Source organism: Eumetopias jubatus, unplaced genomic scaffold (assembly GCF_037043125.1).
Source record: "Eumetopias jubatus isolate StellerSeaLion01/CBP00866 unplaced genomic scaffold, mEumJub1_p1.0 scaffold_13, whole genome shotgun sequence".
Taxonomy (NCBI): domain Eukaryota; kingdom Metazoa; phylum Chordata; class Mammalia; order Carnivora; family Otariidae; genus Eumetopias; species Eumetopias jubatus.
In genome coordinates, this window is record NW_028274819.1 from 52,211,635 (window position 1) to 52,228,126 (window position 16,492).

At 40.2% G+C, this 16,492-nt stretch overlaps 1 protein-coding gene and 1 long non-coding RNA gene across 2 annotated transcripts in view; one reads left to right on the plus strand and one right to left on the minus strand.

Annotated features, from left to right (window-relative positions):
* LOC148162650 (uncharacterized) overlaps nucleotides 1-15,584 on the minus strand; it is a 55,436-nt gene extending 39,852 nt beyond the window's left edge. Inside the window, exon 1 of the long non-coding RNA XR_015766671.1 lies at nucleotides 15,466-15,584. This is a non-coding gene — a long non-coding RNA (uncharacterized LOC148162650). The remainder of the gene's footprint in view (nucleotides 1-15,465) is intronic.
* Nucleotides 12,646-13,593, plus strand: LOC114218712 (olfactory receptor 51Q1). The gene is given in 1 exon segment (XM_028115949.2): nucleotides 12,646-13,593. A coding segment is annotated over 1 exon segment (948 nt).
* Nucleotides 15,585-16,492: the final 908 nt, after the last annotated feature.

Consider the following 16,492-nt stretch of genomic DNA (forward strand, 5'->3'; position numbering starts at 1 on the left):
ATGCTCTATGGACTGAGCCAGCTGGGCACCCCCAAAGTAATCTTTTTGAATGAAGACTGAAATTACATTAAACATTCTCATCCATTTTCATTTGCCATGCATCTATTAAGTGCCTGCTCTGGAAAACCCTGAGCAAGGCCTTGCAGATACACAAGGAGACATGACATAGTGTTGCCTTTATGAAGCTCATATTTGGCTAAAAAAAAAAGACTGTTAAACAGAGTTTGCCAGACGGTATGACTAGCCCAGACTAGGAAGGCAGAATTTGTTTCTGAAGGCTGTGGCAGAGAACAACGAAGGAATAGTCCTTGGGCACATCTCTGTCTCCTTGAGTAATAATGGTGTAGGGGTGGCAAAATTTGCCACCCCAAATGTCTCTTTGGTATGTGGTTTGTTTTAGGCTGGTTATTTTTAAGAAACAGAAGATTCAAGAAGTTTTTCTTTTTGCCTGCCGAAAAGAATTTAGATAGAGCACCTGTTCTAGGAAGAGAGCTATTACAGTAGATAACTAGTGTAATATGAACTTAATGTTATAGACAGGGAGGAACCTAGCAAGGTCTCTTTGTTAAAATTCCTCTCTGTGTAGGCACCTGGGTAGTTCAAATGGTTGAGCGTCTGCCTTTGGCTCAGGTCATGATCCTGGGGTCCTGGGATTGAGACCCACATCAGGCTCCCTGCTCATCAGGATGCCTGCTTCTCCCTCTCCCTCTGTCTGCATCTCTGCCTACTTGTGCTCTCTCTTTGTCAAATAAATAAAATCTTAAAAAAAAAAATTCCTCTCTGTGTTCCATTATTTCCTTAAGGCTCAGCAAACATTTGTTGACCAAATATTTACTCTTTTCATCTTCTTGCCAATTATCTTTCTCCTCTTTAAAGTCCCAGATCCCTACCCACTTCTTAGTTCTGGAGGGCATATAAGCCTCAATTACTTGACTGCCTGTGGACCTCTTATGCTATGGAGCCCCCATATATATGTAATTAAATTTAACTTTCTCCTGTCTCATGATTAATTAATGACTAATCTGTCTCATGTCAATTTAATTCTTAGACTAGCCAGAAGAATCTCAAAGGGTATAGTAAAAATTTTCACCTCCCCAACAATGAAATCCTGTGACTATAAAGCGAAGTGAATGTACATGTGTGATGCTTAGGGAGGTGGTGTATCAATATGTTGGTATGCATCATTCAGGCTTTAACCTTGAATGTATTAGAATCCATTACCAAAATATCTAAATGCATTACTAAAAGTATCAATGTAAGAGTGTGCCTATTTATATATGTGCTAATAATGGCGTTTAGTCCATTATTTTCACATGTGCCTGTGAAAATTCTTTTCACATGTGCCTGTGTGTGTACGTGTGTGCACGTGTGAAAAAGACAGAGAGACAAAGATATTTTGTCTCTGGTTATGTGTGTATGTGAGAATATGACTGTCTTAGCTCACACCCTATGCATAAGGAGAACAACTGAGCCTACTCTGTACCAGAGATTGAGAAAACCTGTGGGAATGACAGGGATATATTAGATCCTAGCATGTTTTTCAGGGTCCCCATATAAGTTATATTCAAGGGAGCTTCGACTCAGTATCCATACCTAACGAATAGAGTCAGGCTTAGTGGGGTAGGAGATTACTGTAGAACGGCCAGGTCAATATGCATGTTGTGGTTTTCCAATATAACCACCAGGGGGAGCCCTCAACTTAAAAATGGGCTTGAATTCAAACCCTCTTCTATTTCCAACAGGTTAAGAAAGTAGATCTTTCAGCTTCATCTCCCCACATCTTCTTTATCTCCCACATAGTTCTGAAAGATGCCAACCTGTTCATTCCTCCTCTGAAGATGATCCCGTGTCTCATGCATACAGACAGCAGACAAATCCACACCCTATAACCAACATTAAATCCTGAAATTGATGGAGATATGATATTTTTCTCTACTTTCTCAGATATTAAAGATAACCTCATAAGATGCAAATGTTTCTGTGTGCTTTAGTCCTAGTCATATTGACCAATCCGACCAGACACAGAACTAAAAGAAATCCTTACTCAGGGTTTTCAGTTTCTCTAAACTCAGACTCAATTTGGGGGGGGTCTCTATTGCAGAAAATGGCTGTAGCTTTAAGGGAAGCAGAATTTGTGGCTCCAAAACACGCCTCTTTGGCATAAGGATTATTTTAAGGCTGATTATTTTTAAGAAGCAGGGAAACTTAGGAGAAGCTCTGAAAACCAACCAAGTAGAGGTTGTCTTTTTGTAAGAGACATTTACATTTGAAAGAACAATCTCCATTTGTAAGGGTGTCTCCATCTGCGTACCAGGAAGTGGAGAATGGCTAAATCTCTAGAAACTTATCAATGGAGAAGACAAAGACCTAAGTCTATAAGACAAACTCATCCTTTTCCAATAGCTTTGTGCTTTTCCAATAGCCTCCCATAACTGGGCTCCCACCCCCCAACATCTTTTGTCTTTAGCTGGATCTGGGATTTAAAGTGGTATCTTGGGCCATTTTGGAGAGTTATGCAGTTTTCCCGGGTACCTGCCATGTATACAGGAGGTGTGCATGTTACTGAACTTGTTTTTCTCAGGTTAATCAGCCTTTTATTATGGGAAGAGGGCGTTGGTCCCAGTTTTGAACCTTGAAGGGTAGAAAGAAAATTACTTCCCTCCCCCCGCCCCCCCCAAAGCTCAGCACACTTTTTTCTGATGCAAGGTCCTGGTGATCCTGGTGACCAGACTTCCCTAGATGAATTCTGTTTTATGGCATGTGATTGATAGGAATATTTCAGGCTGGAAAGACCTACACATGTTGGGATTATCAAAGGGATCCTCTAGCTTGGTCTGAGTCCTTGAGAAAGCTTCATGTTGGAATTTATTTTGTCTACTTCCCTCCTCTTTGGATGCCTGCATCCATGTGAGCATAGAAAGTCTGGAATGTTTCCATACAGAAAGGCTCCACATTTTCCCACAACAATCTTTTTAGCTCTTCTTTCCTTACATCCTGCCTCTCCCCAGTCATTCTAAAGAGGAACCAATTTCCATCCTCACTGAAAAGTTTAAAAAGTAAACTCCCCGCTGAGTACAGAGCCCTACACTGGGTTCCATCTCATGATGCTGATATCATGACCTGAGCTGAAATCGAGTGGGTCACTTAACTGACTGAGCCACCCAGGCGCCCCCTGAAAACCTTTAAAATGCTTTAAGGAGAATAACAAAAACACACATTTGTGTTAGGATATTAGGGGAATGGAAAATATTTGGGGAACTCTTAAAAAAATTCCAGTGGGAGATGAGCAAAGTCATGGGATACAAGCAGAGAGGAGACCAATGAGACACATGTTAAGAGTCTGCAATCTATGTAACCTGAAGACTATCAAGGTGTGAGTCAAGTCTGATACATTAATACATTGACACCTATTTTCCCCTAACATAGCAATCTGGAACCATTTTCCTGAGGCCAAGTGAATACCTCTTCAAATTATTTTATATCTGAGGTCGTGTCAGGTTCTCTTTTACCCAACTCCTGAAACTTCCCAGTCCCTGTACAATAATCTATATTTTGAGCCCAGGTAGAACTGCTCCATTCTGAGATCTTTTGCTAACCTAGTCTTCCTCATCAGGCTTCTCACTGCATTTCTCTTTTTCCTCCTTATTAATAGCATATTATCAGCTGAGCCATGATTAAGGAGGTAACATCAGTTTAACAGGATCTCAGAATCCATGTGAAATTTCTTTTTCTTTTTTTTTTTAAAGATGTTTTATTTATTTGAGAGAGAGAGAGAGCACAAGTGGGGGGCAGAGGCAGAGGGAGAGAAGCAGGCTCCCAGCTGAGCAGGGAGCCTGATCCCAGGACCTGAAATCATGACCTGAGCCGAAGGCAACTGCTTAACTGACTGAGCCACGCAGGTGCCCCCCTGTGTGAAATTTCCTAAAGAGACGGAATTTCTTATAAAACTTTGGTGAGAGGCAGGTCCTCTCTTTCCCTCCAAACAAATATTGAGCATCAGGGTCAGGCCAAAGAGAAGCAAGGTAGACACCTAAAGAGCAAAATTTAAGGAGACACCCATTCCCGTTGTACAAGGGCAAGGTTGGCAATTGCAGGACCTGAGAGTGGGTGCCTCCCTAAAGTTGCCCCCTGTTAGTCCTTTTGAGTGCCTGTTATATTTAGGCACTGAGGATACACAATAATTAAGAAGTGGTCTTAGGGAACAACATGCTCCTGGGAGGGACAGATATATAAGTAGTCACTTGCAACAGAATAGTACAAATGGACCCAAAGAAATAAGAAATTAAACCAGACTTGAGGGCTTACAAGAGACTTCCTAGAGGAATAACCAGATAAATCAATATATGATAAAATAGCACATTAGCCAGGGAAAGAGGAGAGGGGGGGATATGGTTTTCCAAGCACACAGCTAGACACTGGACTCTTTTCCAATGATGATGAACTCATCCTCTTGGAAAATGGCATGAAGAAATGGAAGTTCATAGTGATAAGGAAAAATCTGTGTCCTAAGATGGCCAACCGAGCCAGCAAGGGAGTCCCAGCCCCTGCCCCGGGGGCTCTTCCGGGTTCTTCTCTTTGCTCTGCTTCCCACGCACGCCAATCCGGTTCCTCTCCCTGCCCCGCTTCCTGCACGCGCCAAGAGTGCCCAGTATGCAGACGTAGCAGTGTATAAATTACCCCCTTTGTTTGTGCTCGGGGCTCAGACCTTTGGAGATCACTGTCCTCTGAGCCCGCCGGCGTTAAATAAACCTCCTATCCTGCAAGATTTCCGAGGGATGCTTGGTTCTTCTGTCGGGTGATCCAGTCCAGGTTCCGTAACAGTAGGACTTTGAAATTTAGTCAGATCACTTAATTGAATCCCAGCCATGTGACAAAAAGCAAGTGATTTAACCTCTTCAGCTCCACTCTCTTCAACATGTTAAAAAGGAAACCAAAAGCCCAAAGTGATATCACTGAGGTTAAGGTCCTAAATCAGTAAACCGGGACTTAATACCTAATCTAATTTCAATTTTGTCCCCCACCCCCACCCTCGAGAAATGTAGTCTTAACTGGTCAGTCAGTAACTTTCTGATGGGCACCAACATGTCTATCACATGGCCCTCTCCATTCCCCAAAGGAAGATAAGGTCAGCTGCATGACAAGAGCCCCATTTGTTCCCCCTAAGGGAAAATGACCTTGCCCAGAATAATCCTTTCTTTACTTTTGCTTACAGCTTCCTTGCCCCACCACCTTCCTATAAAAACCCGCCCTTTTATACACCTCCTAGGAGCTCCCCTCTACTTGCTGGAGGAGATGCTGCCCGATTCATGAATTACTTAATAAAGCCAATTAGATCTTCAAATTTACTTAGTTGAATTTTGTTTTTTAGCAAGTAAGATATGTACCATTCAGACAGCTATTGAAAGAATAACATGTCACAAGAAAGTGATAATTTATGAAAAAAATAAATAAATGTTTTTTTGTGTCCTGAAGTAACAAATTGCTCTACATATGCTTTCTTAGGGAGCCTGAGAAAGAGTCAAACTCTAGCTATTTCTGTGCTTCCTCATTTACAGCACGGAGGAAGCCTAAGGTGTAAATTTTCTTATCTGTGTCCTGCAGGGTTTTTGCTAAGTAGTCAGTGGGATGGTTTAGACTTGAGCCTCTGCCTTGCCAGTAGGCAAATGAGGAAGGAGCCAGACCCTCCGGTGACAATGGACGAGGCTGATGCTCTGCTTCTTTGTAAGCACGCATTATCTCAATGCTGTTTAATGGGCCCTCACTACCCCTCCTCCCAGTTTTGAGGCTCACCTTCTTGGCTGACTTCAAAGTAACAGAATACTGCTTCCTGGGGCCCTGGCTTTATCCAGGACTCCTGCTGCTCTGGTTTCTTCAGCTGGCCTGTGCCAGCAGCTGCGCTTTGACGCTGAGCCCAAGGAACTTTACTCATCCCTTGGTAACAACCATTGCCACTGACCTGTGACCCTGAGTATGAGCTTCAGGGAATGTGCCTGATGTGCTCCAAGAACAATACTGTTTGTTAAAGTTAGAGAATTAAAGCATCTTTTTAGCTAAACCAGGGAAGTTCAACAGATCACATACCCTTATACGCAGAAACATGCAGGCATTCAGAGAGCCCCACAAATATCCATTTATCCACAAATATTTATTAGGGACCTACTACTTGCCAGGCACTGTACAAGGCTGTAGCATAGAGCAGTGGATAAATGGTAAGGTCTCTACCCTCATGAACCTCAAAGTCTCCTGAGGAATTTTTGTTACATCATCCCTGTATAGATACACTGAATACAAAGCAAAGCTGTGGAAACAGGAGAATGGCCTTAGAACCACTCAGCAGATCAATAGCTCTTAGGTGAGCTTCCTAGCATTAGCTGGTCAGACCAAGCCTTCTCTATTTTCTGGTCTGTTCACATCTGTATATTTGTAATTCCAGGACATAAAGAATATCCTCTCCTTCCAGCAATCAGACTAGGAGAAGGAGTCAGAGGACCATTCACAACCTATTTGTTCTGTAGATACCAAAAGACAACAGGGAAAAGAAATGCCACAAGGTGGCCTCCAATAGAATCTTGGAATGGTGACCATCTGTTCTTTTCAGTTTTGATGAGCTATATTGAGTTGCACTCTAGCTTCAACCTAGAAGGGATTCATTTTTAGTGGTATCTGAAGATTATTCCTTGGTTCTCTTCGAGCCTAGAGGTGTTCTCCCAAAAAGTTTGGCTGAAATTTGCCATCCATCTTCCACTAAGCTAAAATTATTTGTCTTGTTCCCAATATATCTCTACTTTGGATAGGAAGAGATGAGGAATTTAGATATGGATGAGATTAGGAATTTCAGGAAATATTTGGAACATGTAAAAAAAAGGAGAATCCAAGTAGAGGAAAATAAATTAAAAATTTACTGGATGGGATCCAGAGTAGATTGGACAGCATAGAAGAAAGAGTCACTGAACTTAAAGATGCAGCAGTATAATCATCCAAACAAAAGCACTGAATGAAACAAAGATTTTTTTTTTTTTAAAGACTCCCAGAAGTGGTGGATCATTATTAAGCTATGACATGTGCAATTAGTGTTTTAAAGTGAAGAAGAGAAAAAAGGATCAAAAAGTTTTGAGGAACTATTGGCTGAAATTTCTCAAAATTAGAACATAAAGGATACTCATGAATTCAGATGCTCAGCAAATGTTGAGCAAGGTCAATTAAAGAAAACATGCAACTAAACGAATATAGAAAAAGACACATTGCATACAAGGAAACTATGAGAAGAATTCTCTCCGACTTTTCTTCAGAAACAATGGAGGTCAAAGAATAAAAAAAAACATGGAACTTCATTTGTGATGTGGTAGAAGTAAAATCTGTCAATGTAGATTTCTAGTGAAAATTTCCTTCAAAAACTAATGTAAAATAAACATTTTCAGGTTAAAAAACAATTGAGATTATGACTATTTTATTCCTATTTATTTCTATTAAATTCATTAAAACACAATTGAATATTAAAGTGAAAATAATAACAAAATATTGTGTAATTATTATATGAGCAGAAGTAAAATATATCTGAACTATGGTACAAAGAATAAGTTGGGCTATAAATGAAATGATAGTATGATAGAAAAAAAGGAAACATACCAATACACTGGGTCAAGATATTTCTGATTCCAAAACAGAGCAACATTTCTGAGAAAAGAGAATACTATCCTATACTATCCATCCATGAACTTGTTTTTGTTTGCTTGTTTAAAGTCTTAAGGAAATAATCGTAAGTGAATCCAGTAACAATAAAAAAAGAATAAGACCTCAGCACCATTCATTTGGAGGTTAGGGGAAAACAATAACAAAATCTTAGCATTTTTTGATAGAATTTTATAGGTTGTTTTACATTTCTTTTTACAGAAATGCAAAAGAATGAACATAACTAAACACCTTGAAAATAAAAAGTCTTTTAGAGCTCATATACTACTTAATTCCAAAACTTACTATAAATCTTCAGTAAAAAGATAGTGCTGAATAATCAGAATGAGAGACAAACACATCAACCAAAGAGATGAGAGAGTCCAGAAACAGATCTTCACATAAATCAATTATTGACATTTAACATAGTCACCAACTATTTTTGTAAGAAAGAATATCTATTCAATAAATGGTGCTGGTACGACTGTATATGTATATAGAAATAAAATTAGTTTTGACCCTATCTTAGACCTTACACAAAAATTAATTTAAACACAACAAAGACCTATATGTACATAATAAAAATATAACAAAACTGTAAAGCATCTAGAAGAAAACAGAGTAAAAAGTCTCCGTGATCTTTTTTAAGAAAGAAAAATTAATTGATAAATTCAGCTTCATTAAAAGTAACAAAGTCTGTTCTTCAAAAGACTCTGTTAAGGAAAGAAAGTCAATCCAGAGATTGAAAATATATATATATATAACATGTACATTTGAAAAAGCACTTGTATACAGATTGAATAAAGAACTCTTACAACTCAATAATCATAAGACAATCCAATAAAAGCAGGCAAACTTTTAATCTAAATATTTTCACAGAAGATATGTGAAGGGCTAAGAACTATGTGAAACGACGATCAAATAATTAGTTCTGAAGGAAATGCAAATTTAGGAGAGGGTAAAAAAAAGTAAAAAAAGTAAAAAGGAAATGCAAATTTAAATCACCATAAAATGACTTATAGACACTGGAATGACTATATAGTTAAAACAACAGACAGTACCATGTGTTGTTATGGATGTGGAGCGCTTGGAACTCCAATATGTGGCTTGTGGGAGAGTAAAATTCTTCAACAGTTGTGGGAAATACTTGAGAATTAAAATGTTGAGGCACAGTGTGTTTCACTGAATGAATCAAGGTCGCATAGCTGGTAGAGGACACAGTCAGAATTTGAATCAAGAGGTCTAGAGTCAGAGCTCAATACTTTACCAAAATGCAAGTCAATGGCATGATAGTCAAAGTCTGTATTTTTCAGTCTTTAATATTATCTGTTGGGAGAGAATATATTTTGAAATAATACTATGGATTTGAAATATTATTAGAAATATAGATCTCATCTTTCTCTGTTCCCTCCATCTAAATGTAACTGATAACATTTCTTTTGGCTTCCTTCTTATGCCTTAGTTATTTGCCCCCTACAAAGATGTATCACCTTGGTTTATGCATTACCAAGATATAACACTGTTTCTGGCATTAAAGGGTTAAGTAATATAGGTTTGCTGAAATTTCTGAGAACAAACATGAGGGTCCCCCAACTACTTTTAAGTTGCTAATGAGAACACATTCCTAATAATCTAATTTTCTTATCAAAGATCCTAACACCATGCTTGCAGATTAGGAAAAAAGAGTGAAAAGAATAAATTAAATAACTGCATCTTGGAAAGTTTGGATAATAATAATAACAAAAATAATAGTAACAATAAGCATCATAACAGTATAGTTAGTATTAGTATAATTAGTATTTATAGCTAACAATTATTTAGGCTTTGATATGTCTCAGAAAGTGTCTTCAGCACTTTCCAAACATGATTTTTATCTTTGACATACTGAAAGTAAAGTTAAGGCAAAGAAAGTTTAATTTAGCAGCTGCCCAGCGTCACACAATTCGTGAGTATTCAAATTAGATTTTGAATCCAAATTAGCCTAATTCACAACCACTTAGGTAGGAAAATGCAATATTTGTTCTTTTCTAAAAGAAAAAGGATTACTGAACATAATGGGGAAAACGATATAAAAATTTTGAAAACAATTCTGTTTTATAAATAAAAATACTGATATTATCCTAGTATAAAATAAGAGTTGCCTCATCCTTAATTCAATCTTTTATCATCACACTTCCCTGACTCTCATTTATCTTTGCAATTAATGGTTAAACAAACAGACAGAATCACAGTGTGTAATAGAGAAGAGTGCTGGAAAGTTCCTGGTTCAATGTTTCATATGATAAATACTTCATAAGGAGAATTTCCTCTCTTTGGAAATTGTTTCTCTGTCCAAAGAATTCCAGAAATTCTCAGTCAAAAACATCTCCAGAGAGGTGCACTTTGGTGGCTCAGTCAGTTAAGTGTCTGACTCTTGATTTCGGGTCAGGTCATGATCTCAGGGTCATGAGTTCAAGCCCGGCTTTGGGCTCCATGCTGGGTGTGGAGCCTACTTAAAGTAAAAACAAACAAACAAAAAACATCTCTGGAGAAACTATTTACACAAAGCTTTTGCTTGGTTGTTTTGGTTTTAATGTTGGTCAAATTGTGCTTGGAATCTGTATGTACTTCTGTGTCCTTAACTAGGTGTGGTCCAGGGCAAACTATGCCACACAAATCTTTCTTGCTTCCATACCTTGGGATCCTGTAAGGCCCAAGGGCTACCTTCTTCCCTGAGGACCTGCAGGAGCCTATACAAATGCTTCTGCTCAGCAGGGTGAGGAGTTCCACAGAAAAAGCAAAGCACTTGGCTAACAGGTGAAGTACATGGTCATGGATTACCAGAAAGAAAGGACAGAAAGTGAGGCTGAGCAGGAAGACTTATCTCTATGAACTGGACATAGAGTTATATGTCACTGCTGAGCTGGAGGAAGGAAGGGTGATGCTCTGGGATCTTGAGGGACAGAGCTAAAAGTACATTATGGTACTGTGCCGAGGCACAGATTGCTGAAGGGAACTTTCTCTGGGTAATGTTATTTCTGGAGAAAAGGAACCAAAAAAAGGGGTCTCTCACTGATGGAAAAACTGTTGGAACTCTGACGCCATTATGGAAGCAGGAGAGTGATGGGTAAATAGAAAAGATTCTGATTTCCATAGCCCAGGATTTCCTCCCTTCCCATTCTCTTCTGCTTCCTCAATCTACCAGTCTTCATAGTGGGTAAGATAACACCTATGTTCACCCTGAGTCACAAGGGGTATTCCAAGTAATGCTTTCCATTTTCTCGTAGAGGACAGAAATATCAAGAGCAAGTTTAGAGAAGGCAGAAGGAAGTTTTACCAGATAGCAGTGTTAAAAACAAACAGATGAAATAGTTTATCCAAACAACTGTAAGAGAGGGAAAATATTTTTCCCTTTATCCTTCTAGGTTTTCGGCTGCGGCTTCCCTCTAGGGAAAGATTATTGGGAGAAAAATAAGCAAAATTTAAAAATGTATATACCTCCTGTATACACGGGTCTTACCCTGGAAAAGTGAGTAACTCCTTGAAATGGCCCAAACTATCACCTTAAATGCCTTCTTTGGATAAAGACAAAGGAAGATGTTGGATGGCTGGATGGGTAGGAGGGAGGGCTTATAATGGGAGGTTCCCACGGAAAGCACAGTAAACACGGGAATGGTTGTTATGCGGGTTTACATCTTCTTTGTCTTCTGCCTTCTTCTTTATAAGAGTTTCCAAAGATTTCCTCATTCTCTTCTTCTAGGTCTCCCTTATAAATGTAAATGTCTCACCGGTCACTGTAAGGATCCCAAAGGTAATGTCTACTCAGATGTCAGAGATCGTTCTATGTCCGCTGTTTCTTAGAAATAATCAGCTCAAGATAATCCTTAAACCAAACAGGAGTGTTTTGGGGTGGCAGATTCTGCTCCCGTTCACATTCATCAGTATGAGCTTAAACAGTTTTACAGAAAACTACTAGCTGATACAATGGATCCAATTGCTTTATGTACGAAGAGGATATTTTTCCTTAATCCAACCCTATGAAATTGTTCCCACAGAGATGATCCTACCTATCATTGCTGTCTTTCCCAGAAAGTGCTTCCTAGGCCAGTCTTATATTTTTTATTTTATTTATTTATTTTATTTTATTTTGTAAAAAGATTTACTTATTTATTTTGGCGGGGAGGGGCAGAAGGAGAGGGAGGGAGAGAAAGAATCTAGAGCAGACTCCCCACTGAACGCAGAGCCCAACATGGGGTCGTGCTCTCAGGACCTCGAGATCATGACCTGAGCCAAAATCAAGAGTTGGATGCTTAACCAACTGAACTACCCAGGCACCCCTAGGTTAGTCTTTTAATATGAGTTCTTTTAACAGATATCTGAGCACCAGAGTTTTACCCATTTAGCTCATGTACAGTCCTTTCCAACAGAGTCCCTGCACCCATCTGATTCTAAAAGTTCCTTCTTAGGGCACCTAGATTCTGAAGACAGTCTTTATTTTTTCCCACTCCTTTATCTCAGTTTACTTCTGTATGGTTTGCTTGGCTCAAAAGAGTCAATTGGCATTTTGGAATTGCTTTGTACATTACTGGTCTTAGCTTTGTCTTTTTCTCCTAACTTTATGTCATCCAAAGATGTCCTACAGTAATCTTTTCTCCACAGCTCTTCTTTCCAACAGCCATAAAGTACCCCTACACCTTCCTGCTGCAAAGGCATAACTGTTTTCTACACAGATAAAGAAGACTTTGGGTTAAAACTAACGAGAACTTCATGCTCTCAACTCACCAGTTGACAAGAGATGACAAGCTAGGAGCTAAAACAAGCAAAAGTGATAAAACATTTTAAAACTCATTTCGCAGCTAGCTCCCTTTCCCCAGGTCTTCTTTTATGATCTATCAGAGTAACTTCAAGTAGTCATAGAACATTTACTCAAATCCTTATGTTGTCCACTTTTCACAGATTTGGCAAAGAACTCTGGTCTTGAGGCTGCCTCCTCCAGTCATGTTTTTGGTTACTAACTCCATTCAAGTCTCCTTCTTATTCGTCCTCATGGGCATACTTGGCTTTGAGGTTTTCCATACCTGGATTTCCATCCCCTTCTGTTGTCTCTACACTGTCTCCATCATGGGCAATATCACCATTCTTGCTGTCATCAGGACAGAGCCCTCCCTACACGAGCCCATGTACTTGCTCCTCTCTATGTTGGCCCTAACAGACCTGGGGCTTACCCTCACCACTTTGCCTACAGTCATGGGGGTCCTCTGGTTTGGTGCCTCAGAGATCAGCTTTGAGGCTTGTTTTTCCCAGTTCTTCTTCCTCCATGGATTCTCCTTTATGGAATCTTCTGTGTTATTGGCCATGTCCTTTGATCACTATGTGGCCATCTGCCACCCCCTCCATTATGTCTCTGTCCTCACCAACCAAGTAATCAGCAGAATAGGGGTAGCCATCATTTGCCTCTGTGTTCTGGCTGTTCTTCCCACATTGTTCCTGCTAAAAAGGCTTCCCTTCTGTGGCTCCCACCATCTCTCCCACTCCTACTGCCTCCATCAAGACGTGATTCATCTGGTGTGTGCTGACACGACTGTCAATAATTGGTATGGATCTGTTCTAGCTCTGGTCATTATTACATTGGACCCCCTGTTCATTGTGTTTTCCTAAGCACTCATCCTGAGAAGTGTCTTGAGAATCAGCTCCTGGCTTGAAAGGCTCCGGGCACTCAATAACTGTCTATCCCACATTCTGGCTGTTTTGGTCCTCTATGTGTCCATGGTGGGATTGTGCATGACTCACCGCTTTGCCAAGCATGCCCCTCCAATTGTACATGTCATATTGGCCAATATTTATCTACTAGCACCTCCTGTGATGAACCCCATTATCTACAGTGTTAAAACAAAACAGACCCACTGAGGCATTTTTCACCTCTTTTCTCACAGACAATTGCAGTAGAGTGTGGAGAAGAGGATTGTGGGTACTATTCCTTAAAGAGAACTTGGGGAACTTGGAAAGTTATGGTTTGGGTGTCCAGTCGTGTATGAATCATAAAACAAGAATGGGCATTCAATACATTTATTGTGCTCCCTGAATTGGTAATTTAAACTAAACCGAACCATCTAGCCATCATGAAACTGCTCCATTTACATGAGATTTTTGTATACCGAGTTCCTCAAAGCTGTAATTCTCAACTGTATTATACGGATGGAGGTTTCTGTGACTTGTCCTGCAAAACAGACCACCCCAACCTGCATGTACGCAGGCAGGCTAAAAATGTTGTGAGATTCGTGCTGCATAAGTGACCTTGGGAGTCTGGTTATTTGACATTATCTGGCTTCCAGGTCATAATTGGTCCTTCTGGTCTGGATACCAAGAACTGTAAATCTTGCCTTATATCTTCTCCAGCCCCAGGCTAGTCTGGCCCCCCAGGATGGAATCTGGAAGGTAAGGCAAGCACATATGCCCTGGGGTCCTTGAACACATAAAGACATGATAACATAGAAATGCAGTTTCCTCCAAACTGCACGTAGGCAAACGAATGTTTAACTTCAGACTCTTGTCATCTGCCCTATAATTATGGCCCTTATGGGGATGGTCAGTTGGAAGTCTCCCTTGAGGGGAGGATGTTCCACCCAGGCCTGTCTATCAGGACTCCAGCCTGGCTGTCTCCACCCATGGGGCTTCCCCAGCTAATGACGTTGGAGGTTTTAAGTACCCCATCTGATGTAACTGTCTTATTCTCCTTTACTGCTTACTATTGTCCTCATCTATGCTCAGATTTCCCTTTTCCTCTTTCTGTTTCTATTAGATATTTACAATATTAATAAAGTGTTTTTTTCCTCCTTGGAACCTGAGAGTATGGTAGCTGTGAATCTTTTGTTTAGGACATCAACTTTTTCTTTTTGCTTGCATTTAATCATGAAATTTTTAAACTACTAATTCTATTTAACCAATACTATTTTTATCTATCAGTTAACATGAGTTCATGGCTTCCCTGATTATAACTGTACAATCCTCTGTCAGACATGTTTTTCACTGCTTCTGGCTTTATCATATTCTGCCTTTGCTGGGTAAAAAGACTCTTTATAGGGGGGAGGAGCAAGATGGCAGAGGAGTAGGGGACCTAAATTTTGTCTGGTCCCAGGAATTCAGCTAGATAGGGATCAAACCATTCTGAACACCTACGAACTCAACAGGAGATCAAAGAATAGCAGCAACTCTCTGAACAGAAAAGCGATCACTTTCTGGAAGTAGGACATGCGGAGAAGTGAATCCGAGGCAATCCTTGGGAAGATAGACGATGGGGGAGGGGGCCTCCGTCAGCCGCTACTGGCAAGTGATAGAGCAGCAGAGCACAAAATCAGAACTTTTAGAAGTCAGCTCCACTGAGGGACGTCACTCCAGTGGCTAAGCCAGGGGTGGAACCCTCGCGGGACAGTGTGGTCTGAGGACCCTCGGGGTCACAGAAAGACCAGGGGTGCCTGAGTGCAGCAGAGCTCCCAGGTATTGGAGCGGGGAAGCCAGCTGCAGAGACGGAGCCAAGGAGTGGGCTCTCAGCTCGGGATTGCCATAAACTGTGACCTACAGCACAGTCAGGCCACTGCTCTTCCAGCAGGGACCCAACAAGCGGCAGATCTGGGGAGACTCCCCTTCCTCCCCCGGGAGAAGCAGCATGGGAGCACACTGCAGGAATCTGCTGGGCTTGGAGACTCTACACGGGGTTGTGTGCCAGAGATAGAAACGCTTGGTCACAGGCCAGGTGAGCACGGAGTGTGGCCGGAGACCAGGGAGATGGGACTGATTGACTGCTTTTCTCTGGGGGCTCACCGATGAGGGGTGTCCCGGGGTCTCAGCTCCTCCAGGGTGGAGATTACAAGGCCGCCATTTTCTTTCCTGTCATCCAAAGCTGTATGGAGAGCTTGCAGGGAAAAAAAGCTTCCAAAAGCAAACCCGAGCAGTTGACTTAGCCCGGCCCCCAGCAAGGGCGGGGCAATTCTGCCTCCAGCAAAGATATTTGAGAAGCACTGCAACAGGCTGCTCCCCCAGAAGATCAGCAAGAACAGCCAGCCAAGACCAAGTTTACGGATCAATGAGAATGGCAGAACTCCAGCACTAGGGGAATACAGCACATAGAATTCATGGCTTTTTCCCCCTGATTCTTTAGTCTTTCAAAGGTAATTTTTAAAATTTTTTTTTAATTTTTTATTTACCCTTTTTCAACCAAAATCTTATCAATCCGTTTTTAAAAAATCTTTTTTATTTTTCATTTTCAGAGTCATATTTTAACCCTTCATATGAGTTAACCTTATTTTTGGTATATATATATATATATATATATATATATAAAAGTTGTCCTCTCTTTAAAATTTTGGGATGCAGTTTCTTCTAACAGACCAAAATATTCCCTAAATATCTAGTGTATGGCTTTATTCTAGTCTCCTGCCTGATGACATTCTCTCCTTTTTTTTTTAATCCTCTTCTTTCTTTTTTCAACCAACTTTGTATTTTATCAATTCCTTTTAAAAATCTTTTATAATTTTCATATGTACAGTCATATGCCATCCCTTTATCATACTTACCCTTATCTTTGTACATATATGAGTTATTCTTTCTTTAAAATTTTGGGAAGCACTTTCTTCTAACAGACCAAAATATGCCCCAAATCTAGTGTATGGCACTGATCTATGCACCAGCCTGATCATATTTGATCATATTCTTTTTTTCTTTTTTCTTTTTTCTTTCTTTCCCTTTCTTTTCCCCTGGTTTCAGGTCTCTTCTGATTTGTTTAGTGTATATTTTTCTGGGGTCATTGTTACCCTGTTAGCATTTTGTTCTCATTCATCTATTCTCCTCT